The following is a 15,755-nucleotide window of genomic DNA, read 5'->3' as shown; positions in this document are numbered from 1 at the left end:
TGATAGTGCGGTCACTGAACTTGAGCCGGACATCCTAGAGAGTGAAGTCAAGTGGGCCTTAGAAAGCATTACTAACAACAAAGCTAGCGGAGATGACAGTATTCCAGCTGAGCTATTTAAAATCCTAAAAGATGATGCTGTTAAAGTGCTGCACTCAATATGCCAACAAATGTGGAACACTCAACAGTAGCCACAGCACTGGAAAAGGTCAGTTTACATTCCAATTCCAAAGAAGGGCAATGCCAAAGAGTGTTCAAACTACCGTACAATTGTGCTCATTTCACATGCCAGCAAGGTTATGCTCAAAATCCTACAAGCTAGGCTTCAGCAGTATGTGAACCGAGAACTACCAGAAGTACAAGCTGGGTTTCGAAGAGGCAGAGAAACTAGAGATCAAATCACCAATTGTCAGGGTGGACACTGAGCCCATAGAATCCCAGAGTAGTTCTGATTCAGAGGAAGAGGGGTTGCTCCTCTTTCCCAGGGCCAACAGCTGACGGAGATTCCTCACACCAGCATTCCTAGCTTAGATAGCAGTCCTGGGAGTGACAGCGCAGGAAGCAGACTTGATGGACGCGCGACGCCGACACAGAGAGCGGCGCCAAATGGAGGGCGCAGAAAGGAGGCGTAGTGCCCGGTTGGTGCGCAAACAACGGCTGCACCCAGAGGATCCAAGGGAAAAGGGGAGGGACTCTCCCTAGCCCTTAAGTTCAGGGGTCTGCCAGTAATTCCCTTTCAAACAGGGACCAACTGTTCCAACGTAGGGCATAGGTACTCTGCTGCTCATATCTAGTTGCTAACAGTAGAGTTGTTAAGTTGTAAAAGAGGAATAAAGCTTTGAAAATAATCCATTTGTCTGTGTCTGGACTTGGCTACTGGATTAGACTGAGAGAGGCCTCCAAGGAGCCCATGACACCAATATTCGCTGGATCATGGAGAAAGCAAGAGAATTCCAGAAAAACGTCTATTTCTGCTTCATTGACTACGCTAAAGCCTTTGATTGTGTGGATCACGACAAACTCTGGCAAATTCTTAAAGAGATGGGAGTACCAGACTACCTCACCTGTCTCCTGAGAAACCTGTACGAGGGTCAAGAAGCAACAGTACGAACTGGACATGGAACAACCAATTGGTTCAAAATTGGGAAAGGAGTACGACAAGGCTGTATATTGTCGCCCTGCTTATTTAACTTATATGCAGAGTACTTCATGAGAAACGCCAGGTTGGATGAATCACAGGTCGGAATTAAGATTGCCGGGAGAATTATCAACTACCTCAGATACGCAGACGATACCACCTTAATGGCAGAAAACGAAGAGGATCTAAAGAGCCTCTTGTTGAGGGTGAAAGTGGAAAGTGCAAAAGCTGGTTTGAAACTCAACATTCAAAAAACTAAGATCATGGCATCTGGCCCCATCACTTCCTGGCATATAGAAGGGGAAGAAATGGAAGCAGTGACAGATTTTATTTTCTTGGGCTCCAAGATCACCACAGACGGTGACTGTAGCCATGAAATTAAAAGACGCTTGCTCCTTGGGAGGAAAGCTATGGCAAACCTAGACTGCAAAGTAAGAAGCAGAGACATCACCTTGCTGACAAAGGTTCATATCATCAAAGCTATGGTTTTCCCAGTAGTAACGTATGGCTGTGAGAGCTGGACTATAAGGAAGGCTGAGCGCCGAAGAATTGATGCTTTCGAACTGTGGTGCTGGAGAAGACTCTTACGAGTGCCCTGGACTGCAAGGAGGTCAAATCAGTCCATCCTAAAGGAAATCAACCCTGGCTGCTCATTGGAAGGACAGATACTAAAGCTGAAGCTCAAATATTTTGGCCATCTAATGCGAAGAGAAAACTCACTGGAAAAGACCCTGATGCTGGTGGGAAAGATTGAAGGCAAAAGAAGGGGACGGCAGAGGATGAGATGACTAGATAGCATCACCGATGCAATTAATATGAACTTGAGCACACTCCGGGAGAGAGCAGAGGACAGGAAGGCCTGGCATGCTATGGTCCATGGGGTCACAAAGAGTCGGACACGACTTAACGACTGAACAACAACAACAACAACAATACTCTTTGAAGAATTTGTCTTCTTTAAATAATAAGAATATTTAATCCCACAATGGAGCTTGTGGCACTCATAGAATTTGCTGTCTGGACACGCTTTTGTGCAGGTAGTGGAGGAAGGGAAACTAGCGCAAATGTGCATATAGAAACACCACTTTTAGAAAGCCATCCCTAAAAGACAAAACGGAGGTATAATTTAGCAGGTACAAGAAAAGTAACCATTACTGCTAAACAGGAATACTTGGGAGCATTTGTTTAATGCCTGTGACTTGGAAATGTTATGGAGTTTTATCAACTGCTTATTTATTTGGCAGGCTACTTCCAGGACTGGCACAGGCCAACTGGTACAGGACCATGATTTGAAAGTACATGATGACTGAAATATCCTAAATATATAATGCGTTAAACTCCTCCAGATAGGGATAGAAATGCATTCAATACATAAAAGTGCTATATCCAAAGCTGATATATACAAAGATGTTTATTTCTTACAAAGCCATCCTATTATGTTTCAGAACTGGTCAAATTATGATTGTGGGGTAAATCTAATAAAGATGCAACCAGAGTACACTCGCATGCAGAGATCTCAAGCCAAGATTACCTTCCTTACCTATACAGAAGATAGGGTGGCCACTTATGTATTGCCAGAGGACAAAAGAGGATAGAGAATGACATATGCTACTTTAGATATGCATAGATCTAAATATGAAATAATTACCACAATCTTAAGCAGAAATACAGTATGACTCAGCAGAGTGGAGCAGATTGTGGCCTGGTGACAGGTGTGCCTTTTCAGTCTGCTGTCCAGGCGTTGCTAACTGGATGGGCAATTTCAAGGCCTTGTTCTCTTAGGGTTCTTTATTGTAAAACCCAGCTTGGACTAGAGCACTTCAAACAGAGGATGCCTTCAAAGAGAGGACTGCTCCATGAAAGCCCTTAAAAAACTGGACTGTCCTCTATAAAGGAGGACATGTGGCCATCTTGTATCCCCTTTCATCATCTGAACTTTTGCTTTGTTAATTCATTTTGATTAGTTGACTCCTATCTTTAAGAGCAGGTTATCCCAAAGGAACTTACAAATAAAATAATAAGAACAAAAGAAGAGCCCTGCTGGATCAGACCAAGGGTCCACCTAGTCCAGCATTCTGTTCAACCAGTGGCCAACCAGCTGCCCATGGGAAACCCACAAGCAGGACATGAGTGCAACAGCACCCTCCCACCCATGTTCCCCAGCAACTGGTGTACACAGGCATACTGCCTCTGATACTGGAGGTAGCACATAGCCACCAGGACTAGTAGCCATTGATAGCCTCCTCCAGGAAATGAGAATAAAATAATAAACGAGAATACAGTTCAAAACGCATCAGATTGTAGCAAAATGAGATGCTGTTGTACCTGGGGAAAATATGTCAATACCATTTCTGTGATAAGAGAGAGATTTAATCATCACCATCGTAACAACAATAATAAAAGGACGAAGAAACAGGTAAGACCGGAAGTAGCTGCACAGGGGGACACTAGATGAGGGCGGACCGCTGAGGAGTATAGGCGCGGAGGGACCGGAAGTGGTGTGTTGGCTGGGATGGGGGAGGGTGAGAGCGTGGGGCCCCGGATACGATGGAGGGGCTTTGAGGAGCTGAGGACCCAGCCCCACACTCCCTCCTTCGGCAATCGCAGGAGCGCGGTGAGCCTCGGCCTTTGCTCCGTCGCCATGGCAACGGTGTCACACCGTCTCCCTGCCGTCCTCCCCATGACCGGCGTCGGGGGGTAAATCCGTGGGGTGGGGTGGGGTGGGGTGGGGTGGGGACATGGGGTGGAGCTGCCCCCGCCCTTACAGGGCAAGAAAATTTCATCCCCACAAGGGCTGCCAAAAACCTCGGTGATGCTGCAGTGCTGAAGGCTGTTTTAGTAGCACTAAAAAAAGAAAAGAAAAAAGCGCGGGGCGGGGGAGTAGAGGAGAGACCAAAGGTAATCTGTATTGGCTATAAACCCCCAACATCCATATTCGGGTAATGTCTTTATTAGGACAAATCGAAGGTCACCAAACAGTGAACAAGCTTCTGAGTTCTCCAGAACTCTTCTTCAAGCTAAGACAGGCTTCTCCAACCTGGCAACCTCCAGATGTTGGGCTACAAGTCCAATCACCCCTGACAATTTGGTCATGCTGTCTAGGACTTATTTGGACTACAATTCCTGTCAGTCCTAGACAGCATGGCCAAACTGCAAGCGGTGATGGGACTTGTAGTCCAACAACATCTGGAGGGCACCAAGTTGGGCTAGATGTATCCTTAGATCTCCAGATGTTTTGGGCCTCAACTCCCAGAAGCCCCTGCCAGCATGGTCAATGATCAGGAATGCTGGGAGTTGAAGTCCCAAACATCTGGAGATCTACTTTCTGCCCACCCCTGTCCTAGGGCAGTAGCTTTATTAGGCCAATACAGTTTTTGGAGAACTTGAAAGCTTGCATGGTATTTTGTGACCTAATAGATGTCTCACCCTAATAATGTATTTTGGAATTAAAATAACAGGCGCTGGGACTTGTGGCTGTTTGCAGTCTGCAAACCAGTAAACCCTGCTCTTACATCCTCCATGCGTGTGTGTGTGTGTGTGTTCATTAGAGAGATAGATGGAGATGGGAAGGCACTCTGTGCTCAGAGACAACCTCAACACCAGCCTTCTCCAGCCTAACGCTCTCCAGATGTGTTGAGCTACAACTACCATCATCCCCATCCAGTGTGGCCATTGCCATGCTGGCTGGGGATTATCGGAGTTGTAGTCCAACACATCTGGAGGTTGTCAGATTAAGGAAGGATGCTCATTCCATGGATAGGCAACATGATCCCCTCCAGATGTTTTGGACTACAGCTCCCATAATCCCTGATTATTGGTTAAGATGGCTGAGGCGTATGGGAGTTGTAGTCTATAGCATCTGGGGACACCAGGTTGCCTACCCCTGCTCCATATATTCCAAACCATTAATATAGATTGCAGGGGGCTCTGTGAAGTTCAGATCAAACTGAACTGGAGATGGGGAATGCAGTGTATATGCTGTAGCAGGGGGAGACCCATTTGTGGGGTAAAAGTAGAGTAGTACTTTTGAGAGTCTAAGGGTGCAATCCTATGGCTGGCTAGGGAATGCTGCGGATTGTAGGACTTTTTTCAGTCTAAACAGAATTTCTAGAAAATTTCTAAAAAAAATTCTGGTGCTCTAAATCGAGAAGTCCGATTTAGCCCATTTATTTCACTTACAGTTTAAGTGAACACAAATAAAGAAGTATGTCATGTGAATTGTACATGCTGTATAACTATTTGAAAAATATTTTTTCCAATAGTCCAAAGTAATTGAACAGAACAATTTGATTTATGGTAAACATTCAATAAAAGTACACTCAGGATGCAATCCTATGGCTGCTAGACAGCGGCTGGACAGTCATAAGATTATTTGGTTTTTGGGAACCGAGCTCAGAGCCAGTGCGCCGAAGTCAGTTCCCAGAAAACTGCCTCCCCGCCCCCCCCACCTCATAGGTGACGTAGATTGTTCCAGGTTCTGGGCTCATATATAATATTTTTCTATTTTTTTTAAAAAAAAGAAAAACTCAACACAACAACATAAACACACAATACACATGCACTACAATATCTCTTAAGATTGTAAGAGATCTACCTTTGGCTCCCCTTACACAACAAGTGCTTATTATTATTCTCTAGTTCTTATCTTAGTTGTATATCATACATTGCGTTCACAGACATTATCTCATTTCTCTCCTAATTTTAACAACAAAAGAGAGAACCATCTCAAAGTTCAAAATCCACATACATAGATATCATTTTTCTCTATTTCTTGTACAAATTCTGTAAAAGGTTTCCAATCTAACATAAATTTAGTTCTTGATCTTTCTTTAATTATAATAGTAAGTTTTGCCATCGCTGCCAGCTCCATCATTTTCATGATCCACTCGCTCACAGTTGGTATTGTTTCATTCTTCCATTTTTGTGCATACAATAACTTTGCAGCCGTCGTCATGTAGAGAAAGAGGGTTCCCCCCTTCTCTTTTACGTGTTTATCTGTTAGTCCCAATAAAAAGTTTCTAGCTTTAATCGGGTTCTGGGCTCATAAGAGCAGCATGGAGTGGGAGGAAATGGGGCGTTCCTGGGGTGGGGAGGGGGCGAGGACCTTGGGAGGGCCAGTATGACGCTTCCTATGCGTTATCCAGCCCCCTCCCCCCCCCGAAGCACTGCAGCCAGACAACCGAAATCGGCCATCTAGCCACAAATGCAGGGTAGCCAGAATGCAGAGGTGAAGATCCCCTCCACACTCCGGCCACCCTGCATTGGATAGGCGGTTGCCTCCGAGTTTGGAGGGGGGTGCCTATCCCCATAGGATTGCTCCCTCAGTAGGTTTTAAGTGTTCGAATCAAACTCATTCAGAGCTTTCCTTGGAAATTGTTTTTATTGTAAATATTTACAATATTTATTGTAAATATACTTGTAAATATTTTAAGACATGATAACTTTATAGCATACACTTCCCTTATGTTTAGATTTTAGCAACAAAAAGTGAAGGCACTAAGAACTGTTAACATACTAATTTTAGTATGCTGGAAGAGCTGTGCTTGTAAAACATATGTGCTTGCTAAAGAGAGTCACCTAAAAAAAACTAACTACAGCTTTGAGTTTTTATTTAACGAGTGTTGTGTCAATTGCCTAATTTGACTTATATTGTGTTTATTCAATAATGTTTCTAATTAATGTTATTCGTTCATTTTATTAATTCATTTATTATATTTCTGTACCTCCCCATAGCCAAAGCTCTCTGGGTGGCTCACAAAAATTAAAAACCATTAAAATACATGATATAAAGTATAAAACCATTCATGTAAGGACATAAAACAGATAGCACACACAACAACAACATATATGTAAAACAATTTAAAACGGTCAGAGACCACCCAGGACCTGATCGAAAGACTCATTATATGCTGCCAAATGCCTGAGAGAAGAGGGCATTTTTAACCTGGTGCCAAACAATGCATTTCTACAGACAAGGGTAGTAGCGGAAAACTTTCCACCTCACATTGCTGACTGTTCCCAAGGTCCCAGTCTTACTTAGAAACCATCCTGCAACTAGCTGTGTTTGCTCCTTATCTCTGCAGGCCCTGCCATGAAGGTGAAATTGAAGAATGTTTTTGTCATCTACTTCCTTGTATCGGTGATTGGTCTGATGTATGCACTGCTGCAGCTGGGTGAGTAGCAAAGGGCGGGGAGTTTTTCTGTTTCTGAGAAGAGGAGAATATTAGCATCAGAGTACAAAGAATGTGGAAACTGCATGGCTAGATCAGACCAGGTCTATCTTGCCTAGTGTTCTGTTTCCAACAGCAGTCAGCCGGTTGCTCTGGAAACTCACAGTGAGGACAAGACTGTGATGGCCTTCCCCTATTGTTTGTCCCCGGACGCTCAGGGGAATACTGCATCTGAAAGTGGAAGTTCCATTTAATTGCCATGGTTAATTTATTCTCTGTGAATTTGGCTAAATTCTGCATGGGGTTGGAGGCTTGTCCCTTATTCCAAGCTAAATCCAAGTCTAAGGGTGCAATCCTATGCATGTTTAGACAGAAAAAAGTCTTACAACTCCCAGCATGCCCCAGCCAACCATGCTGGCTCGGGAATGCTGAAAGTTGTAGGACTTTTTTCTGTCTAAACATGCATAGGATTGTGTCCTAAGCCAGCAGGCCTAGACATATTTGCTAGAGAGTAAGCCCTGTTGGGACACAACGGGATTTACTGCTGAGTAAACATACATAGGTTCAAGCTGTAAGAATCTGTAACTCCATGTGCTCATGTTCATTCTAAGGTGGCCAGGGGAAAAACAAGAGAGGGCTTCTGCACTTTTAATAGTTCTTTAGAACAATTAAGGTGAGGAGCTTTGTCTCCCCCCCCCCCCCCCGGTCACCCTGGTTCCTTGTTATTCTTGCTCTCCCTCTGTCTAAATTTCAAATGTAAGTTCTTTGGGGGCAGGGAACTTTTCCTCCTCCTATATATTGTTCTGGCATTATAATGCACTATATAGCTTAGCTTTCCCCAACCTGGATCCCTCCAGATGCATTTGACTACAACTCCCAGCAGCCACAACCAACAAGACTTTTGGTCAGGGATTATGGGAGTTGTACTCCAAAACCAACTGGGGGTGGGTGGGTAAAAGCTGGAATAGGTGAATATTTTTGCAGCAGCTTTTGCTGATGTTCCTTTCTCTGGCCTCAGGACAGCCCTGTGACTGCACCCTGCACCTGAAGTCGGCCAGCGATCTCATCCATGCCAAGGAGAAGAAGCTGTCCCAGCTGCAGAATGAGCTGAAGCGGCTGCAGGGGCGAGAAAAATTACCGGAGCCAGCAGAACAGGGGCTGCCAGTCATCTATGCCATCACGCCCACCTATGCTAGGTAAGTCACCAGCCATGCTGGGGGATGCTGGGAGTTCTGGTCCAACTTATCTGGAGGGCGCCAGCATGGCAAAGGCTGGGGTAGTCCAGGGGTCTCCTGCTAGCACCCGCAAAGCTTTTTCTTTTTTAATATTTTCCCCATTTTAATATTTTCCCCGTTTTTGTAATATACATACATGGATTTGTATATATCCATAGCAATGAATACATATGAAATGTCTATATATGAAAATACAACTTTCTAGCAATTATAAGAAGAGCCCTGTTGGATTAGACCAAGGGTCCATCTAGTCCAGCATTCTGTTCACAGTGGCCAACCAGCTGTCAACTGGTTATACATATCCTTGCTATTTCTCTCCACCCAATCCTTTCCCTTGCTCTTTCTCTCCCTTCCCCATCCCCAACCTTTCTCTTTCTCTCCCACTCAGCCCTTTACTGTGCTGTTTCTCTCGACTCCAAGTCTGTAGCCTCGCTCTTTCTCATCCTTCTACTCTTTTGCTGTACTATTCTGCCCCGCCTCGCTATTTCTCTCCCCCCACCCCACCCCTTTGGACTAGCCAGCCCACACAGCAGCCATTCTGGGACTAGCCACATGGGGGCCATTTTGTAGTGGTGCCCACAGCAGTTTCAAATTCCCAAATGTGCCCACAGGTCCAAAAGGGTAGTAGGAGTAGACAGTGCTGGCCTTGATGGGCCAAGAGTTGGTTTCTGCCTAAGGCAGCTTCCTCAGCGACTTCCTTCTGGTTGACCTCCTCCTCTCTCCTCTCCTCCTCTGCAGGCTGGTCCAGAAGGCCGAGCTGGTACGCCTGTCACAGACCCTCCTGCACGTGAAGAACCTGCACTGGATCGTGGTTGAGGACTCACCAGTGAAGACCCAGCTGGTCTCAGAACTGCTGGCCCAGAGCCACCTGCGCTTCACGCACCTCCACGCAGAGACGCCCAAGGAGCACAAGCGGAAGGAGAGCGACCCCAACTGGCTGAAGCCCCGAGGGGTGGAGCAGCGCAACTTGGCGCTGCAGTGGCTGCGGGAGAACCGGCAGCTTGGAGACAAGGGGACGGTGTATTTTGCTGACGATGACAACACTTATGGCCTACGGCTCTTTGATGAAGTCAGTGCTTCGGGGAGGAGGGGGGAAGCAGAATGGTGGGGCGGTGGGGAGAAGGCCAAGAAGGCAGTGGAAGGAAGCAACCATAACAGACTGTGGGGTGTGTGTCTCAACATTCCAGAAGCTTCCAGATTCTGTCTGCCATTGGTGTAATCTGGCTCCGTCCCAGTGTGTTGGACTGCAACTTCCATCATCCCTGTGGCCATCGGCCATGCTGGCTGGGCATGATGGGAACTGCAGTCCAACTCAACTGGAAGGCGCCAGGTTGGGAAGGCTGGTATAAAGGAAGCAAACTTGAATAAGCCAATTTGATCTGCATTTTTTTAAAAAAATTGCTTGCTGAATATTCCCCCTAGCCCCAAATAAAATAGGATGAGGGACAGAAGCAGGGCTGGACCTTGTGGGGGTCTCAACCACAAACTTGGGTAGGGAAGCCACCATTCCCTCAGCCCGCTCCAGTCTACCGTACAGGGCTGTAGTCCTCACTACAAGGATTATTACGATAACACAGGTGAATTGTGTTGTGCACCTGAAAGGCACTTCCGTAAGTGCTGGTTTTTATTCTTGTTGTTTTGTTGTGGAGTAGAAACCGTAAACTGTGCTGAGGAAGGGAGTCTAAAGCTGCAATCTTATATACAGACTTTGCTGTGAATAAGTTCCATTGAACTCAGTGGGGCTTAGCTCTGAGTAGATACAAACGGGATTGAACTGCAGAAATCTGACCGATAGAGGATTGATATAGCTCCCATGTGGCTTTTTCCTCCTTTACTAAAGACTTGTCTATACTTATTTCTGTTTTTGTTTTGTGACCATGAGGGCTAGAACCTTGCTCTGTTTAAACAAAGCATGAAGGATTGGGGGTGATTCTGTGGGACTAAATGGGTGATCTGCTAGATCCTGTATTCTGCAGTTATATGTGGGTTACCCTCAAGTAAGAGGCCCCCATAGTTCATGATGGGGGTAAATAGAAAAATTACTTCTTACATCAGGGATGCATAATCTCAGGCCCAGAGCCAAATCCAACCCTGCTTGGGTCCCAATCCAGCCTTCTGGGGTTCCCCAGAGGGCCACGCCCCCTTGCCCTGCTCTCACCCTCTTTTCCTCCAACCTCTGATTCTATGGAGGTTTCCTGACTTTTGTGCATTCCCCCCCATTCCCATTCTAAAAGGTTGAAATGCCTCTGCTTTGGCTTAGTGACAGGCGGTAAGAGCTTTAAGCCGAAATATGCTGGTATTTTTTGACTTCGCCCTTTTGCCTATGGCCCTACCCAACACTGGAATGCGGCCCCTGAGAGCTTCTCCAAAGTGGAATGCGGCCCTCAGGCGGAAAGAGGTTCTGCACCCCTGCCTTACATAAGCAGTGTATTAAACTAGAGAAGGATTATTGGGGTGTTTGTAGGCCTGAGGTGGGGCTCCAGGTTGCCACAAGAGTAGGGGATGGTCAGGCTGTTAAGTAGAGAGCTGGGCCCAGGTAGAGCAGGGTGCGCCATGGCCTGCATAGCATACCTTTTGCCCTAGTGTCCTTTTCCAGTTGTCGACGTTCTGAGGCACTTCCCAAACTTGGTCTCTCTTATTCTTCATCTCCCCACAGATCCGCTCCACTAAGCGTGTCTCGGTGTGGCCCGTCGGCCTAGTGGGGGGCCTCCGCTTCGAGCGCCCCCTGGTGGAGAACGGCAGAGTTGTGGGCTTCTACACGGCCTGGAAGCCCAACCGACCCTTCCCCATCGACATGGCCGGCTTTGCCATAGCCCTCCAGCTGCTCCTGGCCAACCGGGAGGCTCGCTTTGACTTGCTGGCTGAGCGCGGCTACCTGGAGAGCAGCTTGCTGCAGTCGCTGGTGTCTATTGAGGAGCTGGAGCCCAAAGCTGACAACTGCACCAAGGTGATGGGGGAACGTCAGCCACAGCAGCCAGGGGTGAGGGGAGATGGTGGCACTTGGCTGGCTGTGTTTCTCTCTCTGGAGCAGCCTTCCCCAACCTGGTGCCCTCCAGATCTTTTGGACTTCCGTTCCCAGCAGCCCCGGCCAGCAGGGCCAATGGTCAGGAATGCTGGGAGTTGTAATTCAGAACATCTGGAGGGCACCAAACTGCTCTGGAGTATGACCACAGGGGGAGTGTGCATGTGTACTAAGCAACTTTGTATTTATTTGAAACATTTTTACCTCGCTCTTCTTTAGCTGAAGAAGGCTCCACACAGTGTCTTCCTGCAGGGGTGGGCAGAAGCTAGATCTCCAGATGTTTGGGCCTTCATCTCCCAGAAGCCCCTGGCAGCATGGTCAATGGTCAAGAATGCTGGGAGCTGAAGTCCAAAACATCTGGAGGTCTGCTTCCTGCCCACCTCTGGTTGACAGCTGTTAAGGAGACAGTCTCTGCCCTCAGGCTTGCAGTCTAAAGCACAGGACACAAAAGGAAAAAAGGGGGATTGGAAGGAGAGGGCCAGGGGAAAGCAAACTGGCACCAATTCTTAGTTACAAAGTTCAGTGGGTCGCAATTCAGGAGGTCGTGGAGATCCATCAAAGCGGAGTAGAAGGGCAGCTGCTTCCTCAGCAGTGGTGGTTGGAAGCTGGGGGAGTGGGCTTTCAGCCGGAGCTGCATCTGGGCATGATGGAGCGGGACCTGACTGCCCTTTGCTTCTCCCTGTAGCGGCCACAATGATGGCCGTTGGGAGCTGGAGGGAAGGCGGCTGTCTCTCTGTCTGGCTTTTAGCTGGAAGATGTGGTTTCACTTCCTCAAGCCACAACAGCCCTCGGGGTGGTTTGTCTCTGGAGCAGGCAGCCCTTGTGGGTGATCGCCATCGAGACACTGTCTACAGGTGAACAAGCCATTTTGGCAGCAGCAAACACAGGCAACACATGCCCTCAATCCTGGATCGGGGTAGGGCACCCACATCTGAGAATCTCCGTGGTCATGAGGCTGTTTCTCTCCAGCGGCTCTCTCTAGCATCTACCCCAGCTCCTCACTTTCCCCAGCTCCCCAACTGCAGCCCAGCCAGCGCCTTCAAGGGGAGGCTTTAAGTTAAGGGTGGGCCTTAAGTGGATCATTCTTTACTCTCCGCCTTCTCCAACCTGGTGCCCTTCAAATGGGTTGTACTGCACCTCCCATCATCCCTAGCCAGCATGGTCATTTGGAATTGCAGTCCAATGCATCTGAAGGGTGCTGGGTTGGGAAGGCTGCTTTACCTGGTGGAGATAACCAACCCAGAATAGTTCTTCCTGTCTTGCAGATTCGAGTGGGGGTTATCTAATCTCCAGATTCGAGTGGGGGTTATCTCTCCTCTCTTTAGATTGGGTGTACCTCAGCACTTCTGCTTGCCTATAACACTGTAGTGAGAGAGCAGTTATTATTCCTGGCCATATACCCTGATAGGTTGGAACAAGGCTGATAGGTGGAACATGGGAAGCTGTCTTACTCCCAAGCCAGAGCATTGGTCCATCTTGTTCAGGATTTCCTGCCCAGAGTGGCAGCAGTTCTCCAGGGTCTCAGTCTGAAGCTCCCCCACCCCCAGCGAAGCTTTTAATATCCCATGATTGAACCTGGGAGCTTTGGCATACAACAAAGATGGCCCTGCCTCAACCCTTTTTAAAGCTCCCCTGCTGCTTATGCACCCACCTTCTTATGCAGTGGTGGACAACACAGCCCCTCCCCCCCACGGCCTCAAGTGCAGCCCCTGCTGTACATACTGCCACCAGACAGCAGTGAAAAAACTGGCAGTTTGCCACCAAGATTCAACAGCAGACTGCTACAGAAACTCAAATATGCCAGATTGAGCTTTTTTTCAAGTGAAATATGCCGTATTTGAGACTCCATACTGATTTGTGGCAAAATTTCAGAAGCAAAGAGCTGGGAAAAATCCAGTGGTGTGGTGGCAGCTGGAAATTGCCCTCAAGACCACCTGAATTTGCCTGCCCCTGTTCTTATGGGTCATTTATACGTGTCTGATATTGGCAGCGAAAGGGGAGAAATGAACCCAGAGCTTCTCTCGCTCTCGCCCTCGGCTTGTTGCAGGTGCTCGTCTGGCACACCCGGACTGAGAAGCCCAAGATGAAACAAGAGGAGCTGCTGCAGAAGCAAGGCCTGGGCTCCGACCCCAGCATTGAGGTGTGACTGGGTGACCCCATTCTTGTGTGGTGGGTGGCATCTCCGTGGGACACAGGGAAGAGCTGGATGGACCGACCAAAGTGGATCGGCCACAGATGCTGGCACTTTTCCTCACCCCCTCATCCACGGACACAATGCACTGGAACATTTTCTATTTATTAAAGATGAACTCTGCATCTGTGCCCCTCCCTCCCCAAGCGGGGTGAGCAGGGACACACTCTGCTTCCAACAAGAAGAGACTTTTCCTAAGTGCTGCTACCCGCTTGCTGGGGCAGTGCCTCCATTGCAGCACTGTTGTAACACCCCCCAGCCCCGGTTAAATATTTCTTCCTTGAATGCTGCAGCCTTCTCCTGGGGAAAGAGCCCCAACCCGGCTTTTGCCCTGGCCCTCCCTCGGGAAACGCCACCTCCTCTTCCCCAAGCCCTTCATGCTTAGTTTCAAATTGGGATGCCTGCCTTTGTGTCATGGTTTGACCTTGGCTCTGATTGATGTCTCCTGCAACACAGCGCTCCAGTTAATGGGGCTGGGGAGATGGTGGGGGGGCTGGGAGGCTCTCAATGAAATCCACAAACCCCACCCTTGCCCCCTTCAATTTTAGCAAGATCAAGCCCCCATAGCCTTCTAAAACAGTAGTTAAGGGGGTCATCGCAACAATGCTGGATGAGTTTCCAGACCTGCACACTCATCTAATGGGGAGGGAAGAGTGTTTGTGTGTGTGTGTGTGCTAGGCTGCACATCTGGGGGAGCTGAGCTGAAGACGGTGGGAAGCATCGATGACTCCTCTGCAGCCCAATCATTGCATCCTCCTCCCGTATCTGAAGGAAATAAGCCCTTGCCAAGCCAAGGGCCTGGTCCTGGGGAAGGGCTGGCTCCTGTCCCCATGAGCTGCAAGTGTCTCTGTGTTGTGTGTGCCCCTGTTGCATGTATCGGTGGCTCTCCCAGCAACATGCATGTTAACTGCTCAATAAAACGTATTGACTCCCACTCCTTCCATGAGGGCCTTTTGTACCTGAGCCTGCCTCAGGAAATCAGGATTGGCTGACCGCCCCTTCTCGGGCCTCTGCAGCGTCCAGCTGCCCCCATGGTAGTGGTGAGGAACCTCTTTCAGCCTGAGGCCAAATTCCATTTCGGAGAAGCTCTGGGGGCAGGGGGGCATGTCCCAGTGGTGTGTGGGGCCAAAGACAAAAGGAGCAGGGCTGAAAATACCAGCACATTTTAGCTTAAAGCTCTTACTGGCAGTAACTACGGATAAGGAGTGTGGGGAATGGGGAAAAAACTTCCCGAAAGCTGGGAAACTACCACATGATCGGAGGTCAGGGCAAACAGGTGGGGCCACTGTGCTGCTTTTGTTGGCATGGGGAGGAGCACAGAGCTTAGGGACAGTACTCAAGCTCTGCCCCATCCAGTATGAATGTTATGCTGCTTATCTTCCTGCCTTTTGATGTTTTGGCAAGCATTGCCCCTGTACTTTCACGCATAGCTTTGCCACTGTGAGGGCCAGAAACATGTTTAAAAAAGAAAATGAAAGACAGGAGTCTTAGAAAAATTAATTCTGCATTCACCCACTGTTACATTCTGCATTCTTGTGGAATCACTGCATACCCACAGCCCTGGGTGGGTTTCCTCTTGTCCTTGCTTTGACTCTGGCTTATCTTCAGCCAAGCCTGAGAACTAAATCTGCTTCTTCGGCCTGTGAGCTGACGGCAGGAAATCATTAGGGATGCATCTTCCCTGTGCACCTTATCGCATCAAAGCCAAATTAGTTTCTCAGATGCACCCACCATTGCCCAGAGACCCAGTGTGGTGTAGTAGTTAGAGGCTTGGACTGGGACTCGGGAGACCTGGGTTCTAGTCCCCACTCAGCCATGCAGCTCACTGGGTGACTGGGCCAGTTGCTGACTCTCAGCCTAACCTACCTCACAGGGCTGTTGTGAGGATAAAACGGAGAGGAGGAGGAGGATCATGTAAGCCACCTTGGGTTCATTGGAAGGAAAAAGGCAGTATATAAATGTAATCATAAAAAAGTTACCTCTGAGCATCTGTACATTTC

The 15,755-nt window shown here is 48.1% G+C and overlaps 1 protein-coding gene across 4 annotated transcripts; it reads left to right on the top strand.

The window, feature by feature from the left end:
- Positions 1-3,637: 3,637 nt before the first annotated feature.
- On the top strand, positions 3,638-15,733 carry B3GAT3 (beta-1,3-glucuronyltransferase 3). Of its 4 annotated transcripts, none has more exons than XM_084824111.1 (6): positions 3,638-3,751; positions 7,221-7,310; positions 8,326-8,503; positions 9,281-9,611; positions 11,199-11,489; positions 13,612-15,733. In XM_084824111.1, the coding sequence occupies exons 2-6, from the start codon at positions 7,229-7,231 to the stop codon at positions 13,708-13,710; spliced, it is 981 nt and encodes a 326-aa protein (XP_084680237.1). In that variant the 5' UTR covers positions 3,638-3,751; positions 7,221-7,228; the 3' UTR covers positions 13,711-15,733. The 4 variants fall into 4 exon arrangements, with proteins under 4 accessions (XP_084680237.1, XP_084680238.1, XP_084680234.1 ...); XM_084824112.1 differs by having other exon boundaries at positions 3,638-3,834; XM_084824108.1 differs by lacking the exon at positions 13,612-15,733 and having other exon boundaries at positions 11,199-12,004.
- The last annotated feature ends 22 nt before the right edge of the window (positions 15,734-15,755 follow it).

This window comes from Heloderma suspectum, chromosome 17 (genome assembly GCF_057233095.1).
Source record: "Heloderma suspectum isolate Gila_16-S chromosome 17, 16-S_ref, whole genome shotgun sequence".
NCBI lineage: Eukaryota > Metazoa > Chordata > Lepidosauria > Squamata > Helodermatidae > Heloderma > Heloderma suspectum.
The sequence above is the reverse complement of the archived record's forward strand: the minus strand, read 5'-3'. Positions and strand labels throughout refer to the sequence as shown.